Below are 22,139 nucleotides of genomic sequence, written 5' to 3'. Positions count from 1 at the left end.
AGCTCAAATAACGAGATTAAGCCTGCTTCCCAGATACACAGGCGATGTTATTAGAGGCTGGAGACAGACTGGCTGGGTCTAGTTTGAGGAGCAGGGCCGGGGCCACAAGCACACCTAAGGGTTTCCAGAGCATTTTTGCTCTGTGGTACCTAAGTCTATCTTTTTAGGGTTTTTTTTTTTTTACCTTTATTTTTTATTTCATTTGTGTGGGTGTTTTGCCTGGCTGCATGTCTGTGCACCACATGTGCGCAGTACCCTGGAGGCCAGAAAAAGGCATTGGATCCTCTGAGACTGCAGTTACGATCGGTTGAGAACTGCCATCTATGTGTTGCGGGTAGAACCAAGGTCCTCCGGAAGAGCAGCCAGCGCTCGTAACCACTGAGCCATCTCTGCAGCCACAAGATTATATTTAAATGTCACACTTGGTAGCTGAGTAAAGTTGATTCCACATAGGACCACAGCCTTACGTGCCTGCTCTTAGGACTAAGATCGGTATCTTATAACACCCATAACCGTGTGTGGTAACCTGATGCAGGATGAGGCTGACTGAGCCTCCACAGGTGTGACAGGGGAGGGCTTCAAGGCAAAGAAAGCATGAGCATTTTTTTTTCTCAGAAGCATCTAGTGTAGCGAAAAGACCAAGTTGAGGTGGCATAACGGAATTCATGCAGTGTGCAGGGTTGAATACCGTTAGCGGCGCAGTGGACAGCTCCTAAGAAAGGAGACAAGAATCCAATTGCAGGGGGCAGGGCAGGGAGGGGACGGTAAAAATTGGGGTTACCCTGTATGTGAAGTGTAGTTCTCTGCACACTACTAAAAATTGGGTGTCCTTATTACCATATAAAAATTTTTTAATCTGACCTCCAATAAGGTTAAGCTGCCAGCTCAGGTGCTCCCCTCGCTAAGCAGCTTAACCAAGACTTTCATGAGTAAATTTTTTTCCCTGTCTCCAGCACCCCTAGGAGCTACACGTTGATGCGTCTGGAACCTCATGTCCTGAGCTAGGACTAGAGACCCAAAGATAAGCTGGATTCCACACTTGACTTTAAAAAGCCTGGACATAGGGGAGGATTTTGGTTTAAAAAAAAAACAAAAACAAAAAGATGCAATGCGGTGTGATAAACAGAATAATGGGAAATTCCTTAAGAAAGCACAAAGACTATGCTCGAATGTGCGCCTGTCTTTTTCTGAGCTCAAGGAGCCAATGAGTTAGAAATAGAGAGGAGCCTTGAAAAAATGGGCTGGCTATAGGGATGACTGAAAACACAAGTGAAAGAAAGGGTTGGTGATTCAATGCAATCCCCATCAAAATACCAATCCAATTCTTCAAAGAGTTAGACAGAACAATTTGCAAATTCATCTGGAATAACAAAAAACCCAGGATAGCTAAAACTATCCTCAACAATAAAAGGACTTCAGGGGGAAACACTATCCCTGAACTCAAGCAGTATTACAGAGCAATAGTGATAAAAACTGCATGGTATTGGTACAGAGACAGACAGATAGACCAATGGAACAGAATTGAAGACCCAGAAATGAAACCACACACCTATGGGCACTTGATTTTTGACAAAGGAGCCAAAACCATCCAATGGAAAAAAGATAGCATTTTCAGCAAATGGTGCTGGTTCAACTGGAGGTCAACATGTAGAAGAATGCAGATCGATCCATGCTTATCACCCTGTACAAAGCTTAAGTCCAAGTGGATCAAGGACCTCCACATCAAACCAGACACACTCAAACTAATAGAAGAAAAACTAGGGAAGCATCTGGAACACATGGGCACTGGAAAAAATTTCCTGAACAAAACACCAATGGCTTACGCTCTAAGATCAAGAATCAACAAATGGGATCTCATAAAACTGCAAAGCTTCTGTAAGGCAAAGGACACGGTGGTTAGGACAAAACGGCAACCAACAGATTGGGAAAAGATCTTTACCAATCCTACAACAGATAGAGGCCTTATATCCAAAATATACAAAGAACTCAAGAAGTTAGACCGCAGGGAGACAAATAACCCTATTAAAAAAATGGGGTTCAGAGCTAAACAAAGAATTCACAGCTGAGGAATGCCGAATAGCTGAGAAACACCTAAAGAAATGTTCAACATCTTTAGTCATAAGGGAAATGCAAATCAAGACAACCCTGAGATTTCACCTCACACCAGTGAGAATGGCTAAGATCAAAAACTCAGGTGACAGCAAATGCTGGTGAGGATGTGGAGAAAGAGGAACACTCCTCCATTGTTGGTGGGATTGCAGACTGGTACAACCATTCTGGAAATCAGTCTGGAGGTTCCTCAGAAAATTGGACATTGAACTGCCTGAGGATCCAGCTATACCTCTCTTGGGCATATACCCAAAAGATGCCCCAACATATAAAAAAGACACGTGCTCCACTATGTTCATCGCAGCCTTATTTATAATAGCCAGAAGCTGGAAAGAACTCAGATGCCCTTCAACAGAGGAATGGATACAGAAAATGTGGTACATCTACACAATGGAATATTACTCAGCTATCAAAAACAATGACTTTATGAAATTCGTAGGCAAATGGTCTGAACTGGAAAATATCATCCTGAGTAAGGTAACCCAATCACAGAAAAACACACATGGTATGCACTCATTGATAAGTGGCTATTAGCCCAAATGCTTGAATTACCCTAGATGCCTAGAACAAATGAAACTCAAGATGGATGATCAAAATGCGAATGCTTCACTCCTTTTTTAAAAGGGGAACAAGAATACCCTTGGCAGGGAATAGAGAAGCAAAGATTAAAACAGAGACAGAAGGAACACCCATTCAGAGCCTGCCCCTCATGTGGCCCATACATATACAGCCATCCAATTAGACAAGATGGATGAAGCAAAGAAGTGCAGGCCGACAGGAACTGGATGTAGATCACTCCTGAGAGACACAGCCAGAATACAGCAAATACAGAGGCGAATGCCAGCAGCAAACCACTGAACTGAAAATAGAACCCCCGTTGAAGGAATCAGAGAAAGAACTGGAAGAACTTGAAGGGGCTCGAGACCCCATATGTACAACAATGCCAAGCAACCAGAGCTTCCAGGGACTAAGCCACTACCTAAAGACTATACATGGACTGACCCTGGACTCTGACCCCATAGGTAGCAATGAATATCCTAGTAAGAGCACCAGTGGAAGGGGAAGCCCTGGGTCCTGCTAAGACTGAACCCCCAGTGAACTAGATTGTTGTTGGGAGGGCGGCAAGGGGGGGAGGATGGGGAGGAGAACACCCATAAAGAAGGGGAGGGGGGGGATGCTTGCCCGGAAACCGAGAAAGGGAATAACACTCGAAATGTATATAAAAATATTCAAGTTAATAAAAAAAAAAGAAAAAGGAAAGAAAGAAAGGGTGGGTGAGTGGGTGGAAAGAGAAAGGGCATTTCCAGATAGCTTTTTAAAATCTTTTGCTTTAGATGCTATTTATTTATTCATTCGTTCATTCATTCATTGATTCATTTTATATCCTAATCACAGCCCCCTTCCCCTCCTCTCTTCCCAGTCCCACCCTCACAAGCCCCTCCTCCCAACCCCCCTCCTCTTCTCCTTAGAGAAGGGAAAACACACAAACCCAGGGTTACCACCCCACCCCAGGATATCAAGTCACAGCAGGACTAAGCACTCCTCTCCCACTGAGGCCCCACAAAGCAGTCCAGGGAGGAGAGGAGATCCAATGGCAGGCAACAGAGTCAGAGACAGGCTCTGATCCAATTGTTATGGATCCCACATGAAGACCAAGCTGCACATCTGCTACAAATGTGTAGGAGGCCTAGGTCCAGCCACCACATGCTCTTTGGTTGGTGGTTCAGTCTCTGTGAGGTCCCATGGGCCCAGGTTAGTTGACTCTATAGATCTTCTTGTGGTCCTTGACAACCGTGTCCCCCAATCCTATCGCCCACTCTTCCACAAGACTCCCCGAGCTGCCCCTGATGTTTGGCTGTGGGTCTCTGCATCTGTTTCCATCAGGTGTTGGATGAAGTCTCTCAGAAGACAGTCATGCTAGCCTCCTATCTGCAAACATAGCAGTGTATCATTAATAGAGTCAGGGATTGGCTGTCTCACATGGGATGGGTCTCATGTTGGGCCAGTCGCTGGGCAGCCGCTCCCTCAGTCTCTGCTCCATCTTTATCCCTGCACGTCTTGTAGACGGGACAAATTTTGGGCCAAAGGTTTTCTGGATGGGTTGATGTCATCTTACCTCCACTGGAATTCCCTCCTGGCTACAGGAGGTGGCCAAGTCAGTCTCTACATGCCCAGCTGTTAGGAGTCTCAGCTAGGGCTACCTTCATATCCCTGTCTCCAGTCTCTGACTTGTTCCAGAGGTGCCCCCACACAAACCAATCTCTGTTCTCTCTCCCAGTCCTTTCACCCTTCCCCACACCTGATCCCCAACCCCTGCCTCCCCTCCTCACCCCTCCTCCCTCCCTCTAAATCCCACTCAGAAGGGGAAATAACTTTCTTAAAGCAGCTGTTGTCCATGTAGCCACAAGGGGTCGCTGCAGACCTGACTCAAACACAGTTTCCCATTGGCCCTTCCAACTTCTACCTAGCTGCCTCTGGAGGAAGGGAGGTGACAAGGGGAGGGAATGAGGGGGGTTGGCCAATGCTTCCTAGTGACCCCTCCCTTGCAGGCCAGACCCAGAGCTCACTTCCAATCTGACTCCTTCCTTTATTGTACTCTTCACCTTTCAGCTCCTGTCCTAAGTTTTAAGCATGTGTTACACATCTCCAATCCGTCCTGTCTTTAGAACCTAACTCAGAAGTGTTCTGAATCTTTCTTGGATCTCTGCTTCCAGCAAATCCTGTGGTCCCAGTCCTAAGCTAAACAGCTAAGTACCTGCACCCAGGCTGCTTCATCTCTTGGACCTCCCAAGAGGTGACATTTGGAAGGAGTCTAGCAGTGCTAGGTCAACTGGCTCACTCTTCTAACAATGCTAGCCTTGATCAAGGACTTCCTCCTTGTGTGCCATGGCTCTAAGCCTGTGATGGCCAAGAAAGCAGCCAACAGCCACGTGTAACGTCAAACACTAAATCTCCAAAAACGAAAGCAAATGCAGTTGTCGTTCCTCCACCTTGGCAGCTGATTTCAAGTGTTTGATATTGGTGGTGCAACCGAGAACTACCGCAGGAAGCTGCCAGGGACGGTTTTCAGCATCTCAGAGCAGCCCAAGAGACAGCACTGTTTAAGCACCTAATGGTTTTAAGTCTCAGGAAACCTCCCTTACACTCGAAGTATAATCATTTGTTCACCTTAGAGGTAAGGTCCCCGAAACCCAAAAGTTGTAAGACTTAGCCAAGGTCTCTCGTCAGATTAAGAATCAACGCCAGGTTTCAAGCTTGGGTGGTTGACTGACTCCATACCTAGCCTGCCCCTCCTATGCCCAGAGCTGTCCCCAGTGACGTCTCCTGAGTTCCCCTGTGACCTCCTGGGAGTTAAACTGACATCTCTCTGTCTCGAAAACCTACTCGCCCTCACGGCTGTACTGGGGCTTCCAGCCTCTTTTGGAAAAGAATCCTTCCACCTTTCTGTCCAATCCCCTGCAGGTGTGGCTGACCTGCAGCCAAGGATATGAGGGTAGCCCAACACAAAATTATATGCCTGCTCAAAGCCTCTGCAGTTTCATTTTGTAACTCCTTGCGTGGTTCTTGGGTGGACTTTGTTGGTGACAATGTCAGGTTGCAAAGCAAACGCAGTGATGGGTCTGGAGCCTTTCACTAACCCGTCGTAGGTCTCCACTCAGTGTAGACTGGGTCCTAGGAGATTCGAGACCTGGGCAGATTTCTAACCTCACCGCTACTCTCCAGAGTCACCTTCGTCCGCAAGGGAGTGACGAGCAGCCAGCTGAGCTCAGACAGTCAACTCATCCACCTATAGTGGTACACCAGCATGTCACCCTCGGGGGTGGGGGTGGGGGATGACTTAGGATTCACTTCACACCCACAACTGCTGGGACACAGTGACAGTAGATGAAGCTAGGGAGATGATTTGCACATTCTGAGCTCCCGACGTCACAGATGCTTTGCGTGTGAAGTGACTCTGTCTCCTTCACCGGAACTGACCTGTGCCATTGCTGAACAGAGCTGAAGAAAAACCAGAAATCTGCAGGCAAAGAACGAAGAAGGGAAACATAGGTACGAACCCCTCTAGGTGAGTGGTAAGGCACTAGACTCTATCTTTTCTCCTTTCTGAGTGAACACTAAAGCGTTGATCTGACCACCAGAACACTACCAGCAGTATCAGAGTCAGATGGGTTCCCATTTCCACCAAGTCAGAAAATCTTTGGCAAGAACACAGAAAAGTCGCTCTCTCTGTTCTTACCTCATCAGGAAATGAATATTTTCTCCCAACTACATAGTGTTTGGGTTTCAGACCCTGGGACAAGGGGCTGAGGTGTGTATTTTACACACCAAAGCATCCCAGCATCCCTCAGTCTCTCTACCTGGCATAATCAACTTTGCAGCCCAGAGTCTCTCTTCCTTTCAGAGGCTCTTCCCTAAAGAATCCAAAGATGTTCTCTCTCTCTCTCTCTCTCTCTCTCTCTCTCTCTCTCTCTCTCTCTCTCTCTCTCCTTGCTTCACTCTTTCCTTCTCTCTCCCCTGTCTGAGGATCCCAGAGTAGCTCCAGGTATTGATTGCTCTGCTGCCCCATTTTACTTCTCACTTCAGTGAAGCCCCATGCCCTGCGTTAGCCCTTTAAAATTGGGGGGAAAGTTGAATCGCTCCCACTTTTGCAGGATCATTGCTGTCAGCTCCAAGCCTGACCTCAACCCTAGCTAGTTAGAAACATTTTCCTGCAGTGAATAAAGTGGCTTTTGGTTTATTTCTGACTTCGGGGGTCCTTTGATCATTATTTACGTACCTGTGACCCCAACACTGTCCCTCTCTCTGCAGGGTCTTTCTCTCTCTTCCCCCTCGTTTCTCTCTCACCTCCATTGGCAACTTCCCTAGCCTTTTTCTTGGGGCCAGTGAACTTGCCTGCCCAAGGGCAACTTCCCAATAAGCCTGCGTTTATATATATATATGTGTGTGTAATATCCACTTGGATTGTTTTATTTCACTGATGGAGAAATAACTGATCACGTAGAACGTTTTGTCTAGACTTCCTCAGAAAATTCCTCCTGCTATTCCACCAGATCCCTCCATCTCTTATCTTGTGTGTTCTGTTCTGTCCTCAGTGACTATGAAGATCTCTGTGAGGGACCTCTGAGTTCTCTCCAGTTTTATCGAGTACAAATAAAGCTTGTATGAAGACACTTTGCGTGCCCTTCGATGCCCGCATGTATGCATTCTCAGGAAGAGGCTGGGTCACCATGTGTCAACATTTTACTCCTAGTAAATCCTTTCGCACTTATTCCCATGGTGGTTGAATCCGTTTCTGAGTCTGTTGGCTCAGCAGCAAATCATACCAGGGAGCACATGGTGGTGTTCGTTACCTCGTGGCCAATGGGAAGCAGAGAGAGATGGGAAGAGCAGGGATCGCACATCCTTGATGACTACAGCCTCCCGCTCAAGCCCAGCCTCTTAAAGGAGACCCAATACGTGGGTTTTGAGAGAATAATCTAGAGCCAGATTACAGCAAGGAAAGACTTCATCAGGCTACCAGAGGAATGAAAGTTGAGTGGCCATGGTTTCAGTATTACTCTATCACTCAGGGAGGCTGAGGCTGAGTTCAAACAGTCTGTGAAGCTTTTCAGAGGAGATCCCCCATGGCTGTGATCCATCCCAGCCGGCTCCCTGGCATGAGCTTTGTGAAGCCAGAGAAAACACTTATTAGTGATTTACCTGACTCTTTCATACTCTGTGTCAAATAAAATCAATTTATTATTGATTATCAGTTTATTATATATTTATACATTTATTAAATTTAGTAATTCTATCTATATTTTATTGGTTTATCTATTTATTGAGTATCATATATTAGATATATTATGTTTGTATAAATATACTTATATATAACAAAGAGGAAATGCCAGTGTGAGCTTACCAAATTTCTCTGTTACAAAATACAATGTGGTGTGTGTGGGGGTGGGGGGAGGTTACCTCCTTTGACAGGCCCGAGTCAAGTGCCCCCCCTGAGAAATTATACCATGCAACAGATCTGGTGTAAAAAGCGTTTATTGGGGGAGGAGAGTGAGGACCTAGGGTAGAGAGAGCCATGAGAGAGGGCATGCACAGGGAATAGAGAGAGGAAACTCAGGGAGGAGGAAAGAGAGGAGGAGGGCGAGGGGAGAGAGCTCTGGGATGCTGGAAACCTTTTTACAACCTCATCCACCTGGCTACCTGGTGGCTACGGATGTGTTAGGTTTTGACGTAGGTTCTTCAAGGGCAGACAAGTAGAATTCCCTGTCATCTACCACTTCCTCGAGCCTTAACACCTCTTAGATTAGAAGGGCCACCCACTCAACCCCCCAGATCAGAAGGACTGGTTTTTCTCTCCCCAGCTTCATCTCTGCCTACTGTCTGACCTGCTCTGCTTCAAGAAAGGCACCATGCTGCTCTGGATGGTTCTACTGCTCTGTGGTGAGTGAAGGGGCTCTGGTACTCCTTCCTGCAAACACCGGTCCTAGCCTTTTCTTTCCAGATTCACAGAGAATTAGTACATGGAGCTTGAGAAAAGTGTGTGCACATTGGCAAGCTGAGGAGCGCTGTACAGGGTGGAAGCATTCCTCTCTCCTAAACTCTGAGGTCCCATTGTTTCTCATAGTCACTTTTAACCTATGAAATAATTTTTAGGGCTATCCTAAGGAAAGGCTTCCCCCGGGAGAATCAGAGGGAAGAGTAGAGACCGGGGTGTAGGGACTGCTTATTTTGTTCAACAACAACAGGACTTGGGAGGCTTCATTCTTATGAAGCCTTAGAATTCTCTGAGTACCATTTACTGATGGCCAGAGTTCTCCCTTGGTCAAAAAACATCCTGCACACTGGCTAGCCAAGGCCCTTCTCAAGCTGGTCTCGCCTCTTCTGCCTCCGTTGTCTCTCCGAAGGTAGTATGGTGAACTTTGCCACCTTACAGGTCCGTGGGTCTGGTTGGAAGTCAGTGATCCCTGTCTCTCTCCTCGCCGTTTCCCCAGCCGCATTGGCCAGTCACGTGACTGCTCCAGAGTAGAAGCTTGCAGTGAAGAGGGTCTCTGACCCCCTCAACTCAGCTCAGCCTCAGCTAGGTCCATATACGTATAATGTATATACAATTTCCATTGGCAGTTTTCTTAGTTGACATTTTGGGTGGGACTGGAGGGCAGGGAAGAAAGAAAACGTATTTTCCAGTGAACTGTTTGCTTGTTTGTTTCTTGGTCATTTGCTTGTTTGGTTTATTTCATGGACAAAATTATAAGCAAAATTATTCCAAACGGTGACCTCGTCCTGGACAGAGCTTGTGGAAATGCAAGGCTGTTGAAGACAGCGGCTGTTCCACTTCGGGTTCTTCTCTCTTCTTCATCATGGTGCCACTCTGTGCTCTAGGGATGGCCATCTTGGCAAGTGACTGACACTCAGGCTACTACAGGGGAAGGGCTACCTATGCTGAATATACTTCAGTAGAAGGTTCACAGGGTAGGGGGGTGGAGTTCTATGACCTCGTGGAAGGAACGGATTTTGGGACTTGTTGAGGTCACCTCAGTTTTGAACCTAGGATCTAGATGGAGAACTGCAAAGCTGGGGAGAAGGAGCCAGTGACCAGTTTAGTGGCATTCAGTATAGTGGAGAACTAGACACAAATGGTCACACTTGATGCCCAGGGACCCGGGAATAACAGCTTAATGCACTTATCCCAGGGGTGGGCATGTGGTAACAGTTGCACATCTGCCATTTCCTCTCAGACGTGAACAGAGAGAAGAAGAAAAGCAGAACAAAATGACTAAACGCCTGCTTTGTAGCATGCTTGTCTTGTCTAGCTATTAGAAGTTTCTAGGTTGGGGATTTAGCTCAGTGGTTGAGCGCTTGCCTAGCAAAGTAAGGCCCTGGGTTCAGTCCCCAGCTCCGAAAAAATAGAAGTTTCTAGAGCTGTAACCCACATAACAAGAGCAAACCAGAGACGACAAGACCTAGCCACCAGAGATTGAGTCCCAGGCATTCACCATTCCTCCCTCCTCGTCAGACATACATGGAAATAGCATGCATGCTGCGGTCATCATAATGAGTGAAAATGACTACATATCACTCTCTAGGTATCTAGAAGACTTGAGGTTCCCACATCAAACATGACAGGATCTGTCTCCACATTGATATGGAACCTTTGAGGGACAGTCCTTAGCTTCCTTCTGAACCAAGAATTAGACAAGTTCCCTCTCCTAGTGTAACCCATCGCCCACATTATTGCAGGGGCCTTTGGGGGATCCCACTCAGGGTTTAATAATAAAGACACAGAGGCATGTGTACAGTATAAGACTGCTGACCTTTTTGCTGGGCAGTCTCTCAGCTAGCCCTCTAACTTACCCAACCTTCACTACCACTGTGTCCCAGCCACATGGCTCTCTCTCTACCTTCCTTCTCTTCCATTCTCCTTTCTTGGTCAGCCATTCAGCCCCTTCAGCCTCTAGCACTTTATTCTGCAAATGCCACCCTTTTCTCATACAGAAAAAGCTATTAACATAGTGGGAGGAGGGCTACATATCACACACACACACACACACACACACACACACACACAGTTCCCCACACCCCACCTTCCTTATATCCTTACAAACTCTGTCCAGGACGAGGTCACCATTTGGAATAATTTTGCTTGTCTGTTTCATGAAATAAATCAAACAAGCAAATGGCCAAGAAACAAACAAGCAAATAGACCATTGGAAAACAAATTTTCTCCCTCTGCCCCTGCCCAAAAGAAAACTGTCAAAAATTATATATACAAGTAATAACTTTGGGGTACAGCACATTGGACATAGCTGAGGCTGAGCTGAGTTGAGGGGGTCAGAGACCTTCTGCACTGCAAGCTTCTACTCTGGAGCAGTCACGAGACTGGCCAATGTGGCTGGGGAAACAGCGAGGAGAGAGACAGGGACCACTGACTTCCAACCAGACCCAAGTTAGATGGCAAAGCTCACTGTACCCCCTGCAGAGAGACTGTAGCAACAATGTTACTACATTGTTACTACAATGTTATTTGTTGGCCACCTACAAAGAAGACAAATCCAAACTATGTGTGGCGGAATAGATTTGTCTTCTCAACACCCAGGAGCCAGAAACAGGAGCCTTGCCATGAGTCAGAGGCCAGCCTAGGCTATGGGATGAGTTCAAGGGCAGCTTGGGCTACAGAATAAGGCCGTGTCTCCCAAATAAGTTAGAATTCTGCCAATCCTCTGAAGAGTACTAGTAATAGGACTGTGGAGCGCTGTTACTCTGGAAAGTAACAGTAATACAATAGGATTCTATGAACATGAGAATTCTTCTGACCAGGGTCCGAGGGAAGGCCTGTCCAGAAAGACAAAATTGGACCAGAAGTAATGTAGAGGATTATGGGTAATGTGTCCACTATAAATATTTGCTAGTTAAATGGTTTGGGGGGAGTAATTGATTGGTTAAGTGGTTGGGTGGTAAGTAGATGGATGAGTGGCTTGGGGGCTGGGTGGTTGGTAGCTCAAAATTATATAAAGACCAGTTGTCTGTGTGAAAGTTTTTCTGCTACTTAATTGTATCACTTTGATCTCTTGCAGTTTCCATGACTGAAGCCCAAGGTGAGTCACCAGGTGGGAGGTTCTGGTGGGACAGGAAGGTACTATTGCTCATGAGTCCTAGAGGACAGTGGCTTTCTGGGCAGGACCTCTCTTTACAGATGACTGTGGGGTAATCCACTGAACCCTGAGATTTCCACAATAATGTCCAACATGAAGAGATTCTGAGTTTAATTCCCAGAAACCATAGGGTGACTCACAACCATCTGTGATGGAATCTGATGCCCTCTTCTGGTGTGTCTGAAGACAGTGACAGTGTACTCATATTTAAAAAAAAATAATAATTTTTTTAAATGCCCAATATGTAGCCAGAGGATGCAAGGAATTTGGGAGAGCCCTAGACCAGCCCAGATACCCACTTTTCATCTCTGGGAGACACAGCCACTAAGGAGTCTTCTGGCTCTGACCTTCTGGGGTTCTCATGGGACCTGGCTTTGGAAGAGTCCTTCCAGATTCCCTGAGAACAATGGACAAGCTCTAGAGATGAAACTCTCTCTTCTAGTCTCGCAGTTGTAGCCTGACCTATGCGGAAGGTCAGTCCTCAGCCCCCTGGGCTTCACTCTCTGGAACTTTCTTCCTCAGCCCTGGATTGATGTCTCCCCAGAGTTGTTCCAGGATCCTGTGCTGAGTCGTCTCAACTCTTCAGAGACATCAGATCTGCTCCTGAAGTGTACAACCAAGGTGGACCCCAACAAGCCAGCTTCTGAGCTCTTTTACTCTTTCTACAAGGACAACCACATCATTCAGAACAGGAGTCACAACCCACTATTTTTCATCTCAGAAGCCAATGAGGAAAACTCTGGGCTTTACCAGTGTGTGGTGGACGCTAAGGATGGCACAATTCAGAAAAAGAGTGACTATCTGGATATCGACCTCTGCAGTAAGTGGATGGGTGAAGAGAGATACCCCTAATGGGTCCAGACGTGGGGCAACAGGGTTCCCTGGGAATAGGTAAGCGTCCTAGGGGTGGGGGAGATCCTGGATCCTGGGCAGTCAGACTGACTCTCCCATTTCATGTGCCCTCCTCCAGCTTCTGTATCCCAACCTGTGCTGACTCTGCAACACGAAGCCACTAACCTTGCTGAAGGAGACAAAGTGAAGTTTCTTTGTGAGACCCAGCTGGGCTCCCTTCCTATCCTTTACTCATTCTACATGGATGGAGAGATCCTAGGGGAACCTCTGGCTCCCTCTGGCAGAGCTGCCTCCCTCCTCATCTCAGTGAAGGCAGAGTGGAGTGGCAAGAACTACTCCTGTCAAGCTGAAAACAAAGTCTCCAGAGATATAAGTGAGCCCAAGAAGTTCCCCTTGGTTGGTATGTTCTGTCCCACATACTCTCTTAACCCCCTATAACTGGAAGGAGTCAGACTTCACTCCTCTGCAACTTCCCACCATACCCGCTTCACTGAATACAGACCCTGATCGGAGTGTCTGGCAGAGGGTGGGGTCCCCATGGGTAACCCCTTGTGGAGGGGTTACATGGCCAGCCGTAACATGATTAGTCATGCTAGCTAGCTAGCACCTTCCGAGCCATCTACCAGTCCCACTTACAAGGCTGGTCCAGGCCCCATCTTTTCCTCCAAAGCTGTCCTTTTGTCTCCTTTGCTAGTTTGGGATGTATTTCTGAGCAGTCATTTCCTCAGTCTCAGGTACTGCCTCGATGAAGAGCACCACGATGGTTATCTGGCTACCTGTAAGCTGCTTGGTGGGATGGCCATGGCTGCTGCGGTTCTGATTTAGTTCTTCAAGCCCTGCAAAAAAAAAAAACATGGTTAGTAAGTCTTTTCAGATCCCTTACTTGTCCCCAGCATTTCCCAGCTCTTGATATCTTTGAAGTTAGCCTGTAACATTATGGGTTTCCTTACGACATCTTCATATACATATGTCATACTTTGCGGCTGCCATTTTCAATTCATCTTTTACAGGCCATCTATCTCTCTTGAGCTTTTCTGTCATCCTTGTGAGGAAGTTAGTCCCCTCACCCTTTTCGTGGATGAGAGAGCTAAGGACTTCTCAGATATGATGTCTAATAAGGTTACACACACTTAGTGGTAGCCGAGATGGGACTAGAATCTAAGTCAGTAATCCCTAGTTCTTCCTAGGTCCAAATTAAAGAGCAGTGAAAGAGTCTGTGTTCTCTTAGGGAAGGGAAGCCAGAAGCCAGAAGGTGGGAGGAGATAAATGCATACACCCTGACATGAATGTTTCTCCTTCCACAGCCAGACCTGAGACTCCTACCCCAAAAGACCTAGTAAGGAGGAATCCCTTTTCTCAGTCTTTATCCCGTTCTCCTATCTGCCTCCCTATACTGACCTAACTCTCCTACAGGACAGTCTTCTCTATGCATCGTTGACTAAAAGGAGAGATAAATGAGGTTCCCACCAACCATCTGGTTCCAAACACCAGGACCTACCAAGATCCCCTTGGACTTTACAATGATGCTCTCTGTCTTCCTCCAACATACACCCATCTCCAGCTCCCAGCTTCCAGCCTCCAGCACTCACCAGTGACTCCAAGTTCTGTCTGTGGGTCACCCAGTTCCTAGCCCAGCAGTGAGGAAGACTCACGTCCTATTCCTGGCCTGGGGCTCCTGAACTGCAGGTTCTCTTCTGGGTGGGAAACCAGGCAATGGTGTGAGCATCCTTCACACACACACACACACACACACACACACACACACACACACACACACACAGTTCCAGGGGCTCCTGAACTGCAGGTTCTCTTCTGGGTGGGAAACCAGGCAATGGTGTGAGCATCCTTCACACACACACACACACACACACACACACACACACACACACACACACACAGTTCCAGGGGCTCCTGAACTGCAGGTTCTCTTCTGGGTGGGAAACCAGGCAATGGTGTGAGCATCCTTCACACACACACACACACACACACACACACACACACACACAGTTCCAGGGGCTCCTGAACTGCAGGTTCTCTTCTGGGTGGGAAACCAGGCAATGGTGTGAGCATCCTTCACACACACACACACACACACACACACACACACACACACACACAGTTCCAGAAGTAACATTGTACACAGAGCCACAGATATCTTCTTTCAGTACAAATGGAAAAGGGTTTTTCTTCCAGATAGATAATAGATAGACAGACACACAGACAGATAGATAGATGATAGATAATATATAGATTAGCTAGATTATAGGCAATAGATAGATAATAGATAGATGGTAGATAGATAGATACATAGATAGATAGAGATTTGAAGAGATAGATGAATGGAGATAGATAGATAGATAGATAGATAGATAGATAGATAGATAGATAGACAGACTTGAAGAGATAGATGAATGGATATCAATACATACATACATACATACATACATACATACATACATAGGTAACAAGACAGAGAAGATGATATAGATAAGATACTAGATAACTAGCTACCAATAGATATATGTGTGTTTGTGGATAAATGGACAATAAATAGATTTTTATATAGAAAGAAAATATACTTATCCTGAAAGGAAAGTACAAAGCCCTGACTGTAGGACTAGCGGACCTCTCAGAAGTTCAGCAAGACCAAGGTAAACCAACAAATGGGCTGCCCATACAGTATCATAGAATCTTGACAAGGGGTCAGAGCCATGAAGGCAGCAGGAACTCTGCCTTCTCCTGTAATTCTGAGCATGCCCCGTTCAGAAACAGACCTCAGCTCGCCCAAAGCTCCAAACTACAGGGTGCCCGGGAAAAGTCAGTCATCGATTTCTTGCATTTAAAAAGTGGTTGTAAGACCTAGTTTGTTAAAAGAAATATGTCCATTCGCATCTGGCAGTTTGGTGTTGGTTTGAGGTGTCCACACCCAGTCAAGGATGCTGCTCCTTTAGGCCCTGGTCCAGCTCTACTGGTCCCTGTTCTGACTCACAGACAGCAGAGTCTGACACCAGACCCCACCTGCCTTGCCTATGAAGGAAACATCAGTGCACCACAGACCCACTAACATCCTAGATAGTGGCTCCCCAGGCTCTCCAATGTCAACAGTGTGGAGGCTACTGGGGTGCTTAATAGAAATGCAGCCATTCAGACCCAACCCCAGATTTTGTTAGATCAAAATCTGCATTTCAGTAAGATCCCAGGGCAACTTGCAACTTTCAAAGGGGCTGATCTGTTAACAAGAGACTTTAGGGAAGTCCCTAATCTGTTTCCTGGTCCTAGCCACCATCCAGTCCACATCCAGGAAATGCCAAGCCCTTCTCAGCCACTTACCAGAGAGCCTACTGAGAAGACTGAACAGCTCAACCAGACAATCTATAGGCAGAGCATACTTGCAGACCCCAAACCATTGCTCCTCCCTCAAGAGAAAAACTACCCCCTTATATAAATACTAAAACACAGACGTGTCAGCTCATGAAGGAAAACTGGATAAGGCCAGATGTCTCCAGCCCTTCCAGTTCTTCCCAGAGAGCGTAGACTGCCTCCTCCCTGAATTGTCCGCCTCCCACCCTTACTACCCCAGTAACCCAGACTAGTGCCAGTCTGAATTGCTTTTAAGAAATCGGTGACAAGCACAAAAAAAAATCACAGCAAATATTTAGGAAATTTTATAGCAAGCTGACAGAGTAATTGTATGTTTGTTTAATAGAATCATAAAATTAGAGTTTGTCTTTTGTAGGTATGCCTTTTTTTATTCTGTTTTTCTAGTAATTTGCTTTTATTATAGTCTACAGAAGTACAGGTCCACAATGGATTGGAAAGGAAAAACAGGTTGTTTGGCTCGGATGACAGAAAAGCTTCTCTCTCTCTCTCTCTCTCTCTCTCTCTCTCTCTCTCTCTCTCTCTCTCTCTCTCTCTCTCTCTCTCGTGCTCAGGGACGTTTCTTTCCTCACTGGTATCTGTCTCCACAGATCTTCGTACACAGCTGAAAACATCCTTTTCCCTTAGTTTAGAAAAGAATAAACTGCGATTTTTTTTTTCAAAAATGATCCATTACTAAGAAAACTGAAAGAGAAAGAAAGGAAGGGAAAAAGAAAGAAAGCCTCCCCAAAGCTCAGACAGCAGAGCTCTCTGAGGATGCCTATACTTTCCAGCCCTCACTATCCCTGGTTTGTGGAATATTAGCATCCAACCCAACCCAAAGCCCCACGTCCTGGGAGGGAGTGGGGGGAAGCACATCTCACTGGGAAAACAGGATAGACCCAGTTGACACTAAGGAAAGGCACTGGAGAGAACTGACAGCTACTGCCTGCCACAGGTACCTGATAGCACTAGTCACAGGCCCGCCCACCTGTCGCCTCCAAACAGTCCCCCACTCCCTGTGTCTTTTTTTCTCCAGTCAGAGCTACATGCAAATGGTTATGTACCTAGAAGAACATGGTGATCATGCCTTTTCTGGGGACCTGGGCTCTATAGGTTCATGTTGCCTAAAGGATAAGGGTACAGGAAAGAATCCCGTGCCTGGATTGGGGTACTGAGTGTAGCAGTCTGGAATTGCCCCTTAAGAGAAGGAGAAGGAAATATGCCCTTGGGAGCCCCGTGGCTGCCCGCTGCTGGCTGCCCTCTGCTGGCCATCTCTGGTACTGAAGAATTTGTGTGCTGACTACGCTCAGTCTAATCCATTCACAGGAAACCTGCATCTTAAAATATGGGGATTGGGGGTGCAGCTCAACTGATAGAGTACTTCCTAGGCATGTGGAAATCCCTGGAAGCATCTTGGGAACCCAAGGTGTTGATGAGTACCGGAGGTCTCAGCATTCATGAGGTGGAGACAGAAGGCTCAGAAGTTCAGCTTCATCTTCAGCTACATAACAAGTTTCCAGGACATTCAAGGCTATATGTGACCCTGTATTGAGAATTTTGGTCTCTGAAAAAAAAAACAGTTATGTTATATGAATGTGTTTTTTTTTGTTTTGTTTTAATCCCAGGTATGAAAATAAGAGGCTGCTTATCACAGCAGGTGATTGTGATTTGCCGTCTGCACTAGCAAGGACATGATTCTTGCCAATTGTAGATAATCTAATTTAGGGGACTCTGGAGAGGGTATGAATGACAGAGCCTAGAGAGGGATTAGGGGCGCTATGAAGAAGGATGCTGCTGCTGCTGCTGGTCTTCTTGCTCCTGGTGGCTGTTGTTAAGGATTGTCATGTGGTCGTGTTCAAGAGAAGAAGTCGGAGACATGACTATGAAGATTGGACTTGCTTCAAGGAACCCAATGCCCCAAATCAGCAGAAAGTAGTATAAAAAAGGTCTATGCCCCCCTTTCCCCTCTAGCCTTCTTTCTCTCCTAACTAGTGTTTGTGAGTTGGAATTGGGGTGGAAAAGGGTTTGGAGGGGAGGCGGAGTTATAAGAACCTAATAAAGTAGCTTTCAAAATATCTCAAAAGCGTGTGTGTGTGAGAGAGAGACAGACAGACAGAGACACAGAAAAAACTTAGAGATTAGAGAGAGATTGAATAACACCTGATTGTTGTTTTATACATGGCTACATGACCATACAGTTTAGATGCAAGACAAAATGGAACCAAGAGGGTTGTGTACCTTGGGATTCTTGGGATTCCTTTCAATTCCAAGCTGGTTCAGATTTGGCTAAAAAGCAAGGTCTACCTGCTTATTCAAATGAGAAGCTCTGTGCCCTCTGTGGCTTCAGTCTCCCCCCCCCCCCCCCCCCGCACTGTGGAAAGCCACAGCAGCAGCTTTCAGGACCCAGAGCCCTCAGCAAGTCTGCCTCTGCTTCTCACTGCACATGGGGACTTCAGCAGAGAGTCAGCGGAGTGACTCAATCATTTCAGAAGGTGGTCCAGGTCTACTTAACTTCTGGAATCTTTTCCACGTGGAGCACATCAATCGTGATGGCCACATTCGTCATCAGTTACAGGATGACTGCCGCCCAGTTTGTGCGTTCTGACCTCATGGGGATTGTGCATCCTGGATGCCCTATAAAGGTTTATTGGATGCCTTGATCTGCAGGAGATGAGAACCCAACAAGTGTTTGGTGGAGGATGAATGTCTGTATGAGCCTCCAGTTCCCCTCTCTACCTCAATAAAACTCTGTGCTGACTTTGTTTCCTTTTATGCACCCTCCCTTCCCATCTCTAGGAAGGTATCTCATTGCCTCAAAAGCAGAGAGGCCCTGAGATGGAATCCCAGCGACCCAGGCTCCTGCACCCACACACTCCTTCATGTTCTTCCTTCTCACCCACTCCACACACTGAAGACATTGTCCCCTCTACCTCTTTACAAGCTAGAGCCAGGGTGAGACAGGACAGGCGGGACATGATTGAGTTGGAGAAGACAGTCTATGCCAGCACCATCTCAGGAGTAAGGAATACCCAGGGCACACATGTGGAAATGGTGGCCGTGGATATTTCTAGGAAATGGCTGAAGTAAGCTTGGCTCTCCCAAGCTGTTCTGCATCAGGCCCAGTCTTCCTGACACACCACAGCTGCCCAAGAAGACTGGCTGGGGAGGGTGGGGGGGCTGCTGTTGGAGATAGATCTGGCGGGTATGCCTTACAAGGTACTGAAAAAGAACATTTCAGACCTGGTTAAATGATCTATTAGCAATCCACAGAGCAGCAGCTCGCCTATAAGATCAGGAAAGGTGCCTGGTGACCTGACCAGAGTTGGGACTTTGCAGGCAGAAAGGACCAGAGCAAATAGGTACGAGGCAGGGGAAGCCAGTCAGACATTTCAGAGGTATAGTCCTGGAAGGACTGAAACTGTGCTGGAGCCTTAACTCAGGTGATAGTGTTTGCCTAGCATGCATAAAACCTATGGTTCAACCCCCTGATGCCCCATAAACTGGAAGTGGTGGGGCACACCTGTTATCTCAGCTTTGAAGAGGTACAGACAAAAGGGTCAGAAGTTCAAGGTCATCCTCTATTATCAGTGAGTTCAAGGCCAGCCTGTAAACTACAAGACCCCGTAATTTTTTTTTTAAATGCTCTTCTTCTGAGTAACTGATTTAAAAAATTCTTATCTTTTAGAAACTTGCCTGCTAGGAATAACGCCAATCTACTTTGGTCTGGTCGGGATCTCAGTCCACAATGGCCTCCTTCAAGTTTGATTGAGAAGTGGCGTTCAGACAGTCTTCTTCAGACCCTGCTGTACACTTCCTCTCTGAGCTACACTTAGAGGTTTCCCCCATCATTCCCCAGTAAATGCCTGTCGTTCCCCTTCACTCTCAGTTCCCCAGGAGCATGTTGAATGCCTCTTCCTCCACAGCCACTGCCACTTCATCCCTTTCCCTGCCAGATTCTCCCAGCTCCCAGTTTCACCCTGTGGAAGCAGCATGGCCCCATGCTGCCCTTGCAGACGGAGCATCTCAAACACAACCAGGCTAGCCCTCACCCATTTCCACCCAGCCTAGAGGTCTGCACCAAGTACTCTGGGTTGATGGCTCTGTTCAGGCATGCGGCTTGGCTACCTGCTTGCCCTTCCTGTAGCCAGTGGTAGAAGTGGGCAAATGGTGAGGCCCAGACTATATAACACAGGGCAGATAAACCTACTTCTCCAGTCTCGGTCTCGGTATGCATAGACTCCTCCTGATTCCAGCTTCCCAGAAAGCCCTGGGGGAGACAGGAGTAGCAGCCCTAACAGCCAGCTGCTTCCTTAATTAAGGAATGCAGGGAGTGGCCTCTTTGAACTCACCTGCTAATTTACTCTAGCACATTCCCCCCTGTGGCTGGGTAATTAATGTGGTGTGAACCAGTGATTAGCAGTTCTAGAGAGAACCTGCCTGCCTCGGGACTTAACCCTTCCCAGCACCTGGGATGAAGCACCTCCTTCAGTCTGCCTTTCTCCAGCTGTCATACAGCAGGGAGAAAATTTTCCCCTTTGGGGAGGTAGGATATCTTCCAAGCCTTACCCGATCTCCCTGCTTCTCCTTGCCAGCTTTGCAGGAGGGAAGTTAGAGGACCACTGGTGTCAACTGTGTCCTCCAAAGGAATTAAAGTGGATCTGGCCCACTTTATCACACTCTTGCATTCCACAAGCCACGCTCATCTTGTACCCTGCAGAATCACCCCGTGCAATCTGAAAGATGCTTCCAGGACACCGCCTCATAGAAGGTCTGCCTTTGGCAGCACACGGGATGTGAAAGAGACCTGCTGTTTGCCATGATGGGGCTTCCAATCTGGATGAGACTCAGAGCAAGGTCCTGCTCAACATCAAACATCCTCGCCTCCACAGCCTTCCCTTTCCTGTCTCTGGCAGGCATAGTTGCCATTTAAGCCTCACTGTGGACCAGATCCATGGTAAACCCAGATTCCTGGTGTTCACTGTCAGCACTGAGAGGGAGATCCAGTTATTGATCCCATCCCTCAGGTGAGCACCCAGAAGCCTGAAGTTACCGTTCTCATGGCTTCATGGCCAAATTGGGATCCAAAACGTACTCTACCCCGATCTGTTTTGTATTCTAAAGCTCATTCAAGCACCCACCCTTCAGCTAAGGTCTCCCAGGCCTTCCACCTAAGCTAGGACAGGCTTTTGTCCTCTGGCTCCCAACATCCTGTGCACGCTTCTGGCATTGTTCTTGCTACATTGATCGTTTAATTATTGGGTTACACATCTCGTCTCCTCCTCTAAACTTCGGAACTCCTTAAGGGCAAGGGATAAGCCTTTCATCTTTGTGTCCCCAGCACCTGGCACCTAAATAGATGCTCAATAAATGCTTGACGAATAGATGACAGAACTGACAAGAGAGCCATATGTGTGTCCCCTCCCTTGACTTCTCTATCCTACAGTCAGAAGCTCTCAAAGTCCGCTGGGACTTCTCCTCAGCAGACATTTTATTCTCCTCTAGACATTTCCCTGCTAGTTCAGGCCCTTCTGTTTCTCAGACTCCCTCCCTCTTTCTCTCCCAGGCTGCTCCACACTAAACAGCCCCTGCCTCCAAGCTGTGCTTCTTGAGGGTTTCCTGCAGGCCATCGGCGGCTGCTCACCTGGAACAATTCTTACTGAGATTCCTAGGCCCATGTCCACCCACTAAGCCAGCAACCCTGGGAACTCAGGTATTGAACAATGAAAGCCATGGTTCTCAAGAACAGCTGACCCCAGCGTCCAACCTGCATAATCAGACTCCAATCTCCCCTTCTACCCTTCCACTCCCACTTCAAAAGATGGCTCCCACCAGTGGAAGGGGAAGCCCTTGGTCCTGCCAAGACTGAACCCCCAGTGAACGTGATTGTTGGGGGGAGGGCGGCAATGGGGGGAGGATGGGGAGGGGAACACACATAAAGAAGGGGAGGGGGACGGGTTAGGGGGATGTTGGCCTGGAGGCCGGGAAAGGAAATAACAATTGAGATGTAAATAAGAAATACACAATTTAATAAAGATGGGGGGGGGGGAAGGGCTCCCTGGCTGTCCTCTTTGTTCCTGGAGCCCATTAGGTAATTTCCCACCGCTGACTTGTCACGTACCCCCCCTTCTCTTCCTCTCTCTCTCCCTCCCTCCCTCCCTCCTTGTGTTCAAG

The 22,139-nt window shown here is 47.2% G+C and overlaps 1 protein-coding gene across 1 annotated transcript; it reads left to right on the top strand.

The window, feature by feature from the left end:
- Positions 1-8,451: 8,451 nt before the first annotated feature.
- Fcrl6 (Fc receptor-like 6) lies at positions 8,452-18,051 on the top strand. The gene is made up of 6 exons (NM_001164726.1): positions 8,452-8,547; positions 11,679-11,699; positions 12,301-12,576; positions 12,727-13,008; positions 13,337-13,464; positions 17,594-18,051. Exons 1-5 carry the CDS (start codon positions 8,517-8,519, stop codon positions 13,426-13,428), a joined length of 702 nt encoding a protein of 233 aa, NP_001158198.1. The 5' UTR covers positions 8,452-8,516; the 3' UTR covers positions 13,429-13,464; positions 17,594-18,051.
- Positions 18,052-22,139: the final 4,088 nt, after the last annotated feature.

This window comes from Rattus norvegicus, chromosome 13 (genome assembly GCF_036323735.1).
Source record: "Rattus norvegicus strain BN/NHsdMcwi chromosome 13, GRCr8, whole genome shotgun sequence".
Taxonomy (NCBI): domain Eukaryota; kingdom Metazoa; phylum Chordata; class Mammalia; order Rodentia; family Muridae; genus Rattus; species Rattus norvegicus.
Note: the sequence above shows the minus strand (reverse complement) of the source record. Positions and strands in the feature narration are given on the sequence as shown.